Source organism: Poecile atricapillus, chromosome 6, assembly GCF_030490865.1.
Source record: "Poecile atricapillus isolate bPoeAtr1 chromosome 6, bPoeAtr1.hap1, whole genome shotgun sequence".
In the NCBI taxonomy this organism is placed as follows: Eukaryota; Metazoa; Chordata; class Aves; order Passeriformes; family Paridae; genus Poecile; species Poecile atricapillus.
This window is the reverse complement of record NC_081254.1, coordinates 28804012-28819102: the sequence shown is the minus strand read 5'-3', so window position 1 is coordinate 28819102 and position 15091 is coordinate 28804012. Positions and strand designations below refer to the sequence as shown.

The 15091-nt window shown below is 44.7% G+C and overlaps 1 protein-coding gene across 9 annotated transcripts in view; it reads right to left on the bottom strand.

The window, feature by feature from the left end:
* Positions 1 to 10411: 10411 nt before the first annotated feature.
* The window catches only part of RBM20 (RNA binding motif protein 20), a 103175-nt gene continuing 98495 nt past the window's right edge, over positions 10412 to 15091 (bottom strand). For all 9 annotated transcript variants that reach the window (XM_058840741.1, XM_058840739.1, XM_058840738.1 and 6 more), the window contains one exon: positions 10412 to 15007. In XM_058840741.1, the coding sequence (XP_058696724.1) occupies positions 14897 to 15007 (111 nt within the window). In that variant the 3' untranslated portion in view covers positions 10412 to 14896. The remainder of the gene's footprint in view (positions 15008 to 15091) is intronic.

Genomic DNA, 15091 nt, shown 5'->3' with positions numbered 1-15091 from the left:
CCTCCCTTTCTCACATGCAGGCCAAGCCCTCCCGTAACACCCAGGGGAGGAATCCATTGGCTGGAGTTCCCCAAAACGCGTGGCCAGCCCTTCCCCCCGGCCCATGTGTGGTGCACAATGGGCACCGCGTGTCTCCGCGCTGCCCGGGCCAGCCTGCTGCCGGCCTCTGCTTCTCACCGAGCTCCGGCTGAGCTGTCGCTGGCTGACTCACCAGGGCTTCCGACCTCCCGCACCAGACACAGCAGTGAAAGGCAGAGAGGAGTTGCTTTGGGTTAGAAACACCACCGAGCGTTTCCCTTGCGCTCCCCAATGCGGATTTTTCAAAGTTTTACTTTCTGTTTTAAATATTTTCGATAGGCAGCATCTGTGCTCCAGACACCTCAGCAGCGCTGTTTGATTACAGTCGAGTCTGTTACTGTGTCACTTGGAATAAGAATTTCCACACATAATGCAGGCAGCAAAAATGTATCATATCTGTTAAATCAATCTGCTCTGTTCAGTTGCCTGTCTCTTGGCCTTCTGCTTTCTTTCCCTTCAGACTACTTTTATTTTTGCATCTTCGGCTAAGGTGCATTCATGAAATGAACTGCAAACACAGCAAACCCATTCTTCTTCATCAGGCAGAGTCAGCTCCAGGTCAAAAGGATACTAAAACACGCCTTCACTTTTTTTAATGCTCAGTAATTAGAACTGCTTTTGAACATCCTCGTGCAGCTCCATCCGAGGGCTGGGAACGGGGCTGTGCTGCAGACCTGGGTGTGCAGCGCCTGTCGGGGCTTGGAGGTGGAGAAGGATCGCTTTGCGTTTGCCTGAGCACGGAGACAAGTGTCACCCACTGCCATGGCTTTGCATAAACGCTTTCCCCAACCACTGCCTTCCTGTGTCTCTCGTGGTTTTCCAGGACTTTCCCCTCACGTTGCACAAGAAGCCTCCCCTGTTCTGGGTTCTGAGTGCACCCCCCTGGCAGCGGCAGCGCCGGGTTTGCTCCCTAAAACTGTTCCAGGCATGTCTCCTCCGTGCTGCCGTTGTCATCTGTTCATTCTTGCCTTAACAAAGGGCAATCACGCATCTGAAAAGACGCTTTACTGGAAAGGGCTGAACTTGTGAAATGTGCAGAAAAATGGGAGTACCTGATTTAAGAGTTCCAGACGGTGAGTTCATTTAAAAGCTCACAAGCAGAAACACAAAATGCCACCTCTGCCTCAGAATAATTGTCCCTTTTTACCGGTTTACTGTGGGAGAAAATCTTAGGGAGCCATTTATTAAAACAAGGTGTGTTATTACCTTGTAATTATTATTTGACAAGCTGAGGTCCTGTGATTAATAAATCATGTGCTTGCTTTTTGTGTGTATATAATCACATGCTCTATATTTGTATGGACAGAGGGTTACAGAACATTTACCTTTCTGCTTAGGACTGTCAGGAACTTCTGTGCTGTCAGGTTTTCTAACAAAGGCACCATGTGATATAATCCTTATCGTGGATATCCTTCCAAGTTCCATCCTCAAAGTGATTCAATATTTTGCATGCAGGTCAATATTTTGCATGCAGGGCTGCAGTGGGGAGGCCATTCCAGAACCACATTGTCAAATGGTTGGTAACGATCTTCTGATCAAAATATCTGATGCCTTCTTTTGATCATTTATTCTGTGCCAGCACTGGTCCTTAACACCTTCAGCTCTGCTCTCTTCCCTTCCTGGGAGTATTTATGTAGAGAAAGCCTCATGCTCACAGTATTTGCTTTGCAAAATGAAGTGAGATAGCCTCTCCTCAAGCTCACCCCAGCCTTCAGTGCAGCCTGGGCTGCACCTCTCCTGCTGCCTTCCCGGACTGCATTTCTCACTTCCTATTTCCACTCCTGACAAGTCAGTTACCTGCTGATCAAGTGTGAGCTGCCAGGGAGCTTCTAGGAAAGGCTTTGGTCATTTGTGCCTATGACCACCACCTTCTGCTATCTACCTTTCTTTGTCTAATATTTCAAGCCTCCTTTCCCCTGAGATTGCTTCATATTTTCTGTCATCAGCAAATTCACCAGTTCTCCAGTAACATTAGTGCCAAGTTCATTTACAAAAGCACTTTTCCAGATCTGCAGTGATGCTTAACACTCCCCTGGTAACTGCCCTCCAGCCTGACAGCCCTGCTGCTTTTACACCAAGGTCTTTAAGGGGTTTATACCTTGTGCAAAATCACCTCTCCCTTTTCTTAAGAACTTTCCATGTATCATTGTATGAAATGTGCAATTAAATCCAGAGAGGGGAGATTCACTCCATTTCCTTCACTAAGCAAATGGCTTGCAGCTTGCCTTACCCAACAAAGATAAACAGGTTTGACAAACCCTCATCTCATTGCCATTTACCACCCTCTCTTTTGCTAGCCTTTCCTTTACCATTTTTTTCTGAATCTGTCCTTTTGCTGTTAAGCTGAAACCTTCATGCCTCTTCTTGCCCAGATCAGTTCACTTCTTCTGTACAGGTTTGCTGTGCTCCTGTCCCTGACTGAGGGACCTGTTAAAGACATCAGGCCAGTTCTTCCAGAGCTCTGGCATGTGGATTAGCCCGTTCCTCTGCCTTCAGCGCAGGAAGCAGCCATGAGATTTGCTTCTATCCTGACCACAAACATTTCCATACCCCCATCCTATTATCCCTCACATCTGCAGCCACATGATTAACATCCTCAGAAAAAGTTAAAGCAAAGTATGAGCTCTGGTTTTGCACATGCCCAATGCATATTAACCTCTATCCCCTATAATTTCTTCTTCCTCCTATTTTCTTCAGCCATATGCAATGAGAAAAAACTTTTCCCCAATTTTTATTAATATCCTTTAAAAGACAAAACTCTAACTCCCTTTTGATACATAGTTTTTATACCAAATCAGTTATTTTGCTTTTTAAAATGATTCCTTGTAATGGCTGTTTAATCTAAGTAGCATTTCTGAGGTATAAATTCATTCAACTGCAGCATCTGTCTCCAAGCTTTTCCCCTTGCCTGGGTTTTATCTCCAGTGAAGTTAACTATCCTGGAGTCTCATCGCAGTGAAATTTAGACATGCAAATCCCCAAACTCCTAAGGAAAGCTGGCTATATGGATTAGTTTCTGTTACTTACTTAAATATGCCCCCTGGAACTCTGAAGCTGTATCAGTCACACCTGCTTTCAGAAATGGGATATAATATTTTGAACAGGATACTGTTTATGACTAAAAAACTTGCAGCATCTCAAGTCTCCAAGAAAAAAATTGACCAAAATGGATTTTCATTATAGTTCTAGAGCAGCTCAGTGGTGGAATAGAAGTAGTTGGTCTTTTTAGATATTTTTTCTTTTATTATTAATCTTATAAAAAACCTGTGCCAGTCACCTTTGTGGTAAACACTAACAAGGTGTTTTACCTCACTGGGGCCAAGAGACTCAGCCAAGGTCTTTTCCTGACCTTTGAGGCCTAAGTGTCTACATGCTTTTCTTCACTCCATTTCACATCTGCTTTTTTCACCATCTCTTCTCTTCCTCCTTCTGACTTTCCTCACAGAAAACAGGACACTGTCCCTAAGTCCTACCACTGGACTAAAGCCAGAGAAGTGTCAGCATACAAGGACTTGACATTTTCAGCTCTGTTGCTGCAAGGCACAATGGTTTGGCACCCAGAGCCTCCCACAGCCCAGCCCTCTTGAGCTGGCCAAAAAGTGTAACATCTCCTGATCTCCTGGCAGGTGTCTGAATGTATATCCAGGCTTCTTGGCAGGCTGCAAGAAGAAGAACCAAACCTGGTTTGGAGAGAGCCAGTGCTGCTGCACCTGCACTCTAGCCAGAGCTAGTGGGAGAACAGCAGCCTGGCTGCAGTGCTGATACAGAGAAAATCAACTTTGGTCCTCAGTAGTGTTCCCAGGGTGTTGAGGTTGACTTGTCCCCTGGTGAGGAAGGTTTGTGGTCTCCTCATGTGTGTGTGGCCAGTGGGCTGGAGGGATCGTGCTGGAGATGGGGCTGCAGTGGCCATGTTTAGCCCAGGAGCATCACACCTTGCCCTCCAGACCCTCCAGGTCACTGGCTGCACTCACCCACCCCACACTATGCCAAGGCAAGCTGGACTGCAGCCTCAGGCACACGAGATCCCACGAGAGCCCCTCAGCCATATGCACAGGGCTCCTGGGAACGGAGCAGAGCTTGGGAACTGTGGGTGCTGCTCCCAGCCAGGTGTCTCCAGGGCACTGCCGAGGCTGTGCTGATGCTGCAGGTGGGCTGAGTGCTTCCCCCATCTCTGCCCACCCCAAGGAGCCAGCCTGGCACTCTCTCTGCAGGAGAAGGTGGGGTGTGTCTTCTGCTGGGGCATGAGCCACAGAGTCAGCACTTCGGGGCTGAGTTCCCATCTCTGACGCCGACTTACTGCATGACCTAAGGCAAGTCACTTAGCTGCTTTCCTGCATTTCCTGACTCTGCTAAACGCCAAGGATAATAAGAAACTTTGTGTGAGTGTTACGAAGCTTTGAAATCTTCAGATGAAAAGGTGCTGCATAATTGCAAAGCATTTTTAATAATGTTAATCATTCTCTTCGTTCTGCATTGCCAGTCTCAGGCTGCAGCAGCCTCCAGCAGGCAGCCAGGGAGCATCAGGCTTTGCTCAAGTGCAGCGTTTTCCTGAGTTTGTTTCCATTTTTACCTCATGCTGGTCCAAACAGGAATCTGAGCTCAGCCCAGGACCTGACAGAAAGTTGCAAACTCAGAGCAGCGCCTGGACCTTGCAGGCAGAAGCTTTCTGGAAAGCAGAGGTATTCGGGAGAAGGGATTTAAACAGCTGTGTTGACAACACAGACAATAGGGATCTGATTCAGGCTGAGGGGGGCTACGTGAAAGGCAGCACGACACTGAAATTAATGCAGAAGTCAAGAGCAATGAGAGGGAAGAAAGGAGGATTACTTGGGTTGAAATGCTCCTGGTTTGGAAGCAGCTGCAGCCACGTGTCCCAGGAGATGCCTGGCTGGCACCAGCCTCCTCTGCATCCCAGAGAGCCTTTATCCTTTTAAATGCACTCTGCCAGGGATGCAGAGGCTTCTGGGGCAGAGTACTTGAGTGCAAACATTAATCCAGAGGATTACAAAGGCAGCGCTTTTGTGAAGCACTGCAGATAGAAAAAGATGAGGTTATCTTCTTTAGTTAGGCCTGCAGAGCTCATGTTTAACCACAATATTATATTTATTTGACTCACTAAAATGACAGTAGCTAGTGATGCCTGCAGCTCACTGCAGTCTACCTCCTCTTCCAAACAGAAGAGACTGTGAACTACTGGAAACTCCTGTGATTTTATCGCAATTTTTATGCTTTGGGTATTATATCCTAAAATCCCAGCTCCTTGAAACAAGGGAATTTTAGCTTTCATTTATAAACAAAGTATGGCTCTAGCCCTCAAGGTTTTGTGGATGAAAGATTTGAAATCATTAAACTAGTGCAACCTAAAAGCTAAAGAGACCTGGGAGGTGAATTAAGAGATTCTAAAGTTTGTGGGCTAATAAAAAAAAGTTAAGAAAAGAAATAGTCAGCAAACAACTTTGTCTTGGGAAATGGGGCAGGGCTTGGGCTTACTCCTGGCTTTTTGGGACTTGGGGTTGCCAATATGCCTTTGAACTTTGCAGCCATTCATAAATCCTTACATAACAACAGCAGCCACAACGCACTGGGGCTCTAGAAATGCTGACATGAGGAAAGTAGTGGGAAAAGATTATTTTAGCAATGTATGACAACTCACCTTGAAGCATTACCTGGAGCCTCAACAACCCATATCCCCTTGGAAAAGGAGCATCTTTCTGCTCTGGGAACTCATTTTGCACTGTAGTAAACCTTTTGTAGGTAAAGAAGAATTCAAAGGCTCCACAAGATCACAGAAGGGCATTGAAAGAGGTTGAATACATGACTCAGTCCCTTCCAGTTCAGGAAAGTAATTCTTTGTTTCAGTGGGTGGTCTTTGCTGAAAGCCTCCAGGACCAAATAAGAGCAAATGTGAGCTTCAAAACCCTCATAAGCATCACTCTACTTTATCCTGTCTGCATCTTCAGGCTCGTTAACACAATCACAAGCAATCAAGACACCACAGTGTTCGGGTACCAGCTGACCCACCCCAACTCCATGCTCACACCTCCCTGCTCCTGCTGAGCCAACATCCACTCTCTTAGACCACCTGCATGGTGCTTTCAGCAAACAGAATTTACTTCCCACTTTGCCTGGCTGACAAGAAGTGATTAATGAAAGTGAGCTTATGCCATTCCTTACTATGGTGTGAACATGCCCCAAGTGTGGAGAGATGGAGCAGCTCCTGGAAGGAACATACTCAAACGATATTTCTGATGGGTTTCTTCATTTTGTTTTTTTTTTCTCCTTTCACCAGGCTGGTAGAGCCCAGTGCTTTCTCACACTGCTCACATCTGCTGCTGTTTTAAACAGGTATTTAACTTACCTTAGTGCTCAAGTAGTTTTCAATTCAACCAGACTCTCACTGCTGGTTTTAAGATCTGACCCCACGGAAGGTGTTTGGGAAGAGATGTGCTGGTGGCTGAACTACAGCAGCAGCTCATGATTCAGCACCTGCCTCTGCAGGAAGAGAAAAGCAGAGGACCATGTAACTCACAGCCTGTGAACATGCAGTCACAGGGATGTCAGCCTGCTGATATCTTGAAAGACTAATATTGAGTGTATCCATCCTGCCTGCCTGAGTTAACCTTTCCCAATTGGAATCAGGCACTAGAATAGCTCAGCTGGAGTGGTACTGATCCCCATTAGCATCACGACAGAGCTGGGCTGCTCATGCTGTTGGTCTCAGTGTTCTTTCTTCTCGCTCTGCTATTAAGCACACTGTTTAAGGTCTCTCTTCTTTCCAGAGACGCTGCAGATTGTGACAAGGGCACTGTGGGGAACACTGACACCAGTCCCTGTGAATGTCTTGGTGCAGCCATGTCTTGGCAAGCTTTGTCACCACAACTTCTACCTACCAAGTGTTGTGGGAGGTGACAGTGAACAGGGCAGATAAGCAGGTTAGAAACTCAACTTGGGCACACCAAAACAACTTTACTTGTGATTGTAATGGTGAAGCACGTCCCATTGCCAGCTGCTCAGTGCTAAAGTCCATGCAAGGCAGCACAAACCTTGCTCATGCACACACATGCACACCCACCCTCCAACATCCACGCCTTGGGAGGCAGAACCTCTAAAATGCACTAATAGTTCACTGCTGTGAAACTGGTTTTTACATCTCAGCAGTGACACGAACAAGCAAAACTTTCTTAGTTCTCCACCAGAGGTGTGCAAAACACAGTGTGGCTTCACCCCATGAGCTCAAGGTGAAAATGTGCTGCCAAGAACACGTTGCTATCTGCCAAAGATAAACCAGCTGCAATGCAAAAGCAGCCTAGCCAGAGAAGAAACCCACAAACAAAACAGGCTTCCTGTGTTCTCTAAAGACACGAAGGCAGTGTTTAAGGAAGGTGGAACTAATATGCGTGTCCTCAAACAAGACTCAGGAACAAGGGGAGGACAGCTTTTAGACAAGAGCCTTTGTTTCTAAGGCACAGGGAAGAAATTAGTCTGAGAAATCTGCCTTCTAACCCAGGGCTGTGCTGCTGCTACTTACTGTGTTACCTTGAGGAATAGTGTCCAAGACTCTGCCTGGCAATTATTTAAACATTTAGTAGGCTGAATTCAGCATGCCCTACGCAGCTTTCTAGTCCACAAAAAGCTTTTGGACGTGCCCACTCATTCAGATGATACAGTTAATTAAAAATTGATGTGTGGTCCTATTTCAGTTTAAAGGAAGCTAGTTCAGGTAGCTGAGTGCTGCTCCTGACAGACAGCCCTTTAACCAGAACAGGCCTGATGTGAACTGAGACAGCTGCTGGCTTTGGGTATCTGATTAGAAATCTCACCCTGCAGAAAGCTGATGCAATTGTGTGCAGGTCAACCCTTAGAAAACCATCTTCAGAGTGTGGAAGATAGATCCTTGTGGCCCCACTGCTCCCATGCCCTCATGACACCAACCAGGGCCCTGCTGACCCTCACATTGGCAGTAAAAGGGGACAGGTAGGAAGTAATAAATGGAAACTATCTCTGCTTCTTTCACTTCTGCACCTGGAGAGTGAGGTTCCCATGGTGCCATGAGTATGTCAGGTTAGTACAAGACTGTTCCATAAAGATAGGGGCCAGATTGCCAGTGCTGTAATGCACCATAACTCTACTGAATGCAAGGAATGGGGAGGTGGGGCATGACAGGAGAGCTGGGAAGGATTGCTGACCACCAGGTCAGTAAGACCAGCTCAGGCCCTGCAATGACAACCACAGAATCATAGAGTATTCTGAGTTGGAAGAGATCCACAAGGAACATCAAGTCCACCTCCTGGACAACCCCAAAATTCACACCATGTGCTGTTTGTCTAAATGCTTCTTGAACTTTGTCAGGCTTGGTGCTGTGACCAATTCCCTGGGAAACCTGTTCCAGAGCCCAACCACCCTCTGGGTAAAGAACCTTTTCCTAATATCTAACCTAAACTTCCCCTGACATAACTTCAGGACATTACATAACATCAGGAATGCTGGTATTTGTGGGTATTTCTCTTGTGTTTCACTGCTGCATTTCCCAGTTCCATTAAGATGTTTTAGGGAGAACCCCTGTCTCTTGTTGAGTCCCTGTCTTGTCCCCAACCAGGGGAACTTTTCCTGAACAAATACATACCACATGCTCCCATGGCCTCGTGATGCAGCATTGCATCAGTGAACAAAGCACATGAGGAGAGCTCGACCTGTTGACACAGATCTGTGGAGTCGGATGTAGGAAAGTAAGCCAAGACAAACCTGTTCTCTGGGGCTGCCCTTGCTGCCACCTGCACAAACATGGCAGAGTCCCAGGGCACTGAAAAAGCAGGAGGGGGAGGCTGCTCCACACAGTGCCTGTCAGCCCAGCTGATGTGCCAGGGCAGCATCCCCCAGCCAAGCCCCACATCAGCCTGGCCCAAAGCAGGCAGCACCATCCCCAGCTCCCTGCATGCCCCTGTCCTCCTTCCTGGCCAGCTTCCCACAGAGACTCCTGTTTTGGGACAGCCTTGACCTGCTCTGCGGGGCAGGCTGGACAGTCCTGTTGTTTCACAGCCTAGCTGTTCAATTGAGGCCAGTCACTGCCTTGTGTCAAAAGGCCAAGCTGATATTTTGTTCACCTGTCAAGTTTTCCAGACCTGAGTTCCCTTTTCCACCAAGAATATTACGTGTGACAAAACCCGGACTTGAAACTTTGTGTTTGACCACCACATTATTTTTTCTTTGGTTATGGATATATGATTTCATCTGCCTGATTTCTAGAGTGAGAGATTCACAGCTACAATGAGATGGTATCACACGAACAAAGGTTTCAATACATCCAGGACAGAAGAACTGAAACCATTTGTGCTTAAAATATACAACATATGTGCCTCACCTGCAAAACAGTTACTTAAAAAACAGTGATTAAAGAGCTGCAGAGTCAGAAAACTGACTGCCAACATTTCTGCCCATTTCCCCAGCCATTCCGTGGGGCAGACAGGACCCATTTTCCTCCCAGAGAGGGGAGTGGGAGGTGTAGCTCATGCTTTGATAGTGCCCCATGCCCTGCCTTGCACATGGACCAGACAATGCCTTGTCTCAGGTTTCCTCCCTGTGTTTTCCACTGAATGAATTTATCAAATCTGGTGGTAAAGTCTCCCCTCAGCTTTTGTCCTCATTGCATTCTTTAAATATTTAGTAAAAGAATGTCTTTAGTTCACCCTGGCTGAGGGTGAGTATTTCCCCCCAGGAGCTCTGGCTGGTGGCAGTGGTGGTGAGCCAGGGAGAAGGCCAGAGTGGGAAAGGTCCTTGTATAGCTGGAGTGGCACTGGGGAGGACACTGCTGAAAAGAAGAAAAATCAGGAAAGGCAGAGGGAGATCACAAGGGAAACAGAATAACTGGGCAAACTTAAGGGACTTAGGTTGAGATTACATGGAGAAATTTCCTGGCAGGGGAAGATTTTATGTGATGCTTTCAGAAGTCTGAGAAGACAACCTGGATGGAGACAGCAAAAAGCCAGTGGGAACAGACAGGTTGCCCAGTTCATTTGGAAATTAAAAGGGAAACAAGGACATATCTAGAGGGACAGGAGTGGGTAATAACAATTAATAATAATTACAGAGTGAATTGCTGAGATGTGCTCACTTCAACTTCAGCACCAGCTGATGGCAATCACTCACAATCTGTACAGCAGGAACTCCCTGGCAAGAACCACGAACCACAACTTATAAAAATTATATTTAAAAGCAAACCTTTTGTGCCCCTGCTTCATTCTTACTCCTTAAACTATCTTTTATTCATTTTGATTTTTAATAGAGCCCCTGGAAAGTTTGAAGCATGTTGTTTCTGGGACAATTGCCCACCAATGTATATGCTTTATAATTATCTTTATTAAAATTTTTCTTCTTAAGAAACACAAATTGAAACACTTTGCAATCAGTTACACAGATCAGTTAATATTGGTGACAATTCCTACATAATTAAACAAGTACTAACAAATTTCAACTGTTTACAAACCAAAACTTAAATTAACAAGATTATATAAGCTCAATAAATAGTACATCTGGTCCAGTTCAAGTATAATACAACAAATCACAGCCTTAATCCTTAAATAATAGAAAAAAAACCCTGATTATAACCAGCCTAACACTAATTTAGTGTTAAAGCCAATGTGAAACTTTGTCTGATCTAATGGGGCAGATGTTTAATTCTTTCATTTTTTTCTTCGAAGAAAGTAAGTTGCAGATTGACATTAAAGACTATTTGAGATTAATAGATTTCACAGAGATCAAAAACATAGTCCCTACTATAAAAGTGCAATCTTTGGTTGAGATGTATTGAAATGGCTTTGATATATTAAGGAAGCTCCTTTTTAAGTATCAATATTTGTTTGGCTAGACCTGAGCCTGCTTTGTGCTATATATATATATAAATAAACAGCGTGGATTATAGTGATGATGAATTATGCCAACTAAAAATAGTCAAGATTTTAAATATAATAAAGCAAAAAAACCAACCCATTTTTACACAAGCTGAGGAAGGTAAGGGCCTGCTTACAGCAGAATTCTTCCTCAGCAATATAGGTAGTAGAGAGAAGTTGAGGAGTGCCTGTCAGCATTGTATGATGGCCTGTTGGAGAGGGAAGGAGATTATCTCTGAGTTTTTGAAGTGCATCAAGCTGAAAACTGATCATGGGCTTCATTAGGAGCTAATTGAGACTTGGGATTGCTTTCAGCTGTTGAGGTTTAGGGGAGAAAGGACCTTCTCAGAAGGGGAAGTGCCCATTTGGCGCTTTGTTCCCAGATTTTGCAGATTGCTGTTTTGTCGGGACAGAGCCCAAAGAGATGGGGTGTCCAAACCACCTCTGCAAATGTCTGGCTCTGATCACGTCTACAGGGCTGGGCTCTGCACCTGCATTGTTCACCTGAGTCATCTCCCTCCAGAAGAGGAAACTGCACAGGGCAGAGATGCCATCTAGAGCCACCTCCTTCCTCGGTGGCAAGCAAGGACCTGTAGCTGTGACCCAAACAAGGTGTCTAGAGCCAGGGCATTTCCTACTGAGCCTCGGTCAAGACTCCACCTCTGGAGACTGAAATGGCTGGGAACCAAAGGATACCAAGGCCCACTGTATGAAGAAGGGGTTTTGCATTGCTGTGAATAAAGGGAGTGAACCTGGTTCAGAACCAGAGGAGGGGGAAAGTAGTTTGAATCATCTCCCATAAGTCCAAAAATAAGCCCCTGGGTAAACACTCACTTTAATTATTCTTCTTCTGCCAGTCAAAATCTCATGGTTACCTGCTGCTTTCCCTGCCTGCCTGTATCCACCTGTTGTCTGTTTTCAGAAAGTGTGATTTAAAGCTCTTTGGCCTGGGAAAGTCTTTGTTGTGGATTTGTGCCTTGCCTATAATAAAGGCAGTGGACCTGTAGCTTCTGCTGCACTACAAATAAAGAATAATAACAGTGATACTTTTCTCATTTGAGGTTACCTGGGGATAAAGTTGCTGGAGGCATATGACTTTGATATACAGTCAGCTATGTCTCACATCCAATTAAGCTTAAACCACATGGTCTAACAAGCTCCCATTAGGCTGGTGAGAGCCCCAGTTTGATAGCAGGGTTAGCTTCAAAGATTTGATGCTTGCATTCGTAGTGATTTCCTCCCTTGTGTTCAGTTTGTGCTGAAGGGCATGAAGGGAACTTCATATTCAGATGATACATGACCAGCTAGAGAGCTGCACTTTAGAAGACAATTGCACAATCTTTACTGCCATTTTCATCATCTTACAGCCTGCAATACAAGCTCTTGTCCTAATAGCCCTGTGCTCAATTTTCACCGCAATGTGAAAAACAGTCAAAGGAAAACCCAACCCTTGAAGGAAAAATACCTGGTTTGCAATATTGGTGGTTTTTTTCCTTCTCCATAGGGGAAAAAAAAAAAACTCCCCACAAAAAATCAAACAAACAAAATCAAAAAGCCCAAACAAACAAAAAAAACCCCCACAAAAACAGCCAACAAAACAAACAAACAAACAAACAAACAAACAAAAAACCCTAACCACCAAACCAAAAAAAAATCAACCCCGAACTAGATGTTTTAAATGACAGATGGACACAAGTATTAACATACTTCAAGCCTGGACAAAGGAGAATTTAGGCTGCAATGTTTTTAATTTCCCCTTGTCGTTTGGTAGGCTCTGTCTGAATCTGGGATGCAAAGAATCCCTCAACTTGCAAGAAGCAGGAATTCCAACTATGAAATCTGAACCTACCTCTGGTAAAAATGAGTGGAAAGCACAGGCCATGGAATGGAACAGGGCTTCAGGCAACAACATCAGGCATCTCTGAGACATACTGCCTGGCTACAGGGTACTTCAGAGAACGAGCACAGCTACTGGCACAAGACATAACAGAACAAATACTTTGGTGGAAGCAGTTTTGGCAATTTAGCCACTTTGCAATATTGTGCAACATCCCTGTCATTCTTAGGGATAGCTAGAACCTTCTGGGAAACTTTCCTCTGCACAACATCTGAACAGGACATCCAGCACCAGCAATTTTTACAGAATGTACTGTGATGGATATTAGAGTCAGGCAAAGAATGGAAATGCCTGCAAATCCCCACCTATCCAGATTGCACAGGCATTTTATAAACTCTGGGATCAATCCTGGCAATGGTTTGCATGCATATTCACTTTAGAGCTGATGCCTTGAGAAGGCTGACTTAGAATAGAGGCCAGACAGAGTTAAGAATAAAGTAGGTATTTCTTGAAAGGCCTTAAAGGATACACCTTGGGCAGTATAAGAGCCTGGCCAGGGCTACAGCCAAGATGGACCTAAAAATGGTCACAAAATGGACGACTGGTCACAAGGTCTCAAATTTTTATAAGTTTTGGTCCATCTACATATTTGGGTTAATTTTCCAATTACAGCTTCAGATTATGAAGTCACATCCTTCTTGTTTTCTGTCTTCAGTCCACCATTGTTTGTGCTTTTAGGCCTTAAACTTGTAACTACTGTCCTTGGCATCAAGCTGGAAAAGGAATTGTTTTGTCTACCTACTCTGTGAAGAGAGTTTACTGATACTTAATATGAAGCTCAGAGCTACAAACCTAGGCAGCACAGAATCTGAAAAATATGAAAGCTAAAACTTAAGGCATTAGTACACAAAGCCCTATTGAAATGAACCAGAAACGTGTACAGTGCATTTCAAAGGGACTTTGCAAAATACTAAGCAACGACCGTGCAGAAACAATAGGTCATAATAATGCCAGAGCTGCTGGTGCATCCTGTGTTCTCAGTGCAGCGCTCCATGAGCCATCAGTTGTTGTATTCACCTTAAAAAATTCAGGGAAATAAAATACAAAAACAATATTAAAAATCTGGCATCTTTCCATAAAAACCAGGAAAAATTCAACGTTGCCAAGCTGAGGAAAAGCAAGCTTTAAAGAAAACAAAAAGACCCCAAAAGCAAGGATCTTGAATAAAATGTCTAAAAGAGACATGGTCCAATCGTGTGGCACTTTAAAAAGCCTCTCATGAGAGTTTCAAGTCTGTAAGACTCAAAGTTGGCACCCTTTAGAATTATCAAAAAGAGTTTCATACACAACGGTCCCTGGAGAACACCCTGATCACACCATGGAAAATGCTGAAACCAGAGCAGGCTGGCTGTCAGCACATGCATCTGAACTGCTCTTGCTGTGCTGGGTTCAGGCTGTGAGATCCCTGGGACAGACTGTGGCTCCCCTGGAATTCACACAACACCGGCAGTGTACAGTCAGTTCTTGACAACACAAACATTTTGTCATTTCACCAAGCTCTAAGACATGGACATGGGTGCTGATGGGGTTTACTTTATGCCATCTACTCACTAGTTTTAGCAAAATGGCTTTAGATACATATGCAAATTCTACTTCTCACAGGGGCAGTGAGTGAAATGGCTGAAGATATTTTAAGCAACATTAAAGCCTATAAATAGTCACAATCTCCTTTCCTTCCAGCGTCCACTGGAGGATGCTGAGTGCTTCTAAGTACTCCACCTGACCTGACATGTTACATCAGAACTAAAACTTTAAGAATCCCTGAGAATTCTGATTTAATCTAGGAAACCACTCCCAGCACGCAGAGTGTGAGAAAGAATTGCTCCACTTCTAACAGATATGCCAGCATTGCTTCACCGTGGGAAACAGTTTCAGGCATTTTGGTTTTTAATGGCACTCTGGGCATAGATGCATGGAACGTGCTCTTTATTTCCCCTTCTCTGTACAGTGCAAATTGACAATTATATCATAGAAATTTTAAAAAAAGAAAAAAAAAGTATCAGCATTCACTCATTACAGCTCTTCCAGTTCATCTGCATCATAGTTTTTTCTTTGCAAAGTGAGGAACAATGCCAGTGTCATCCTGAGGCCGAGGGCTGCCTTCTTCCTTCATTTTCAAGCTCTCTTCTGCAAGCTGGGATAGATACTTCTGCAATCACATAAAAAAAACCAAAGCATTGTTATCAAAACTGAAAATATTCAGCATGGGATTCTTTATGCCTCTTCAGAGTTC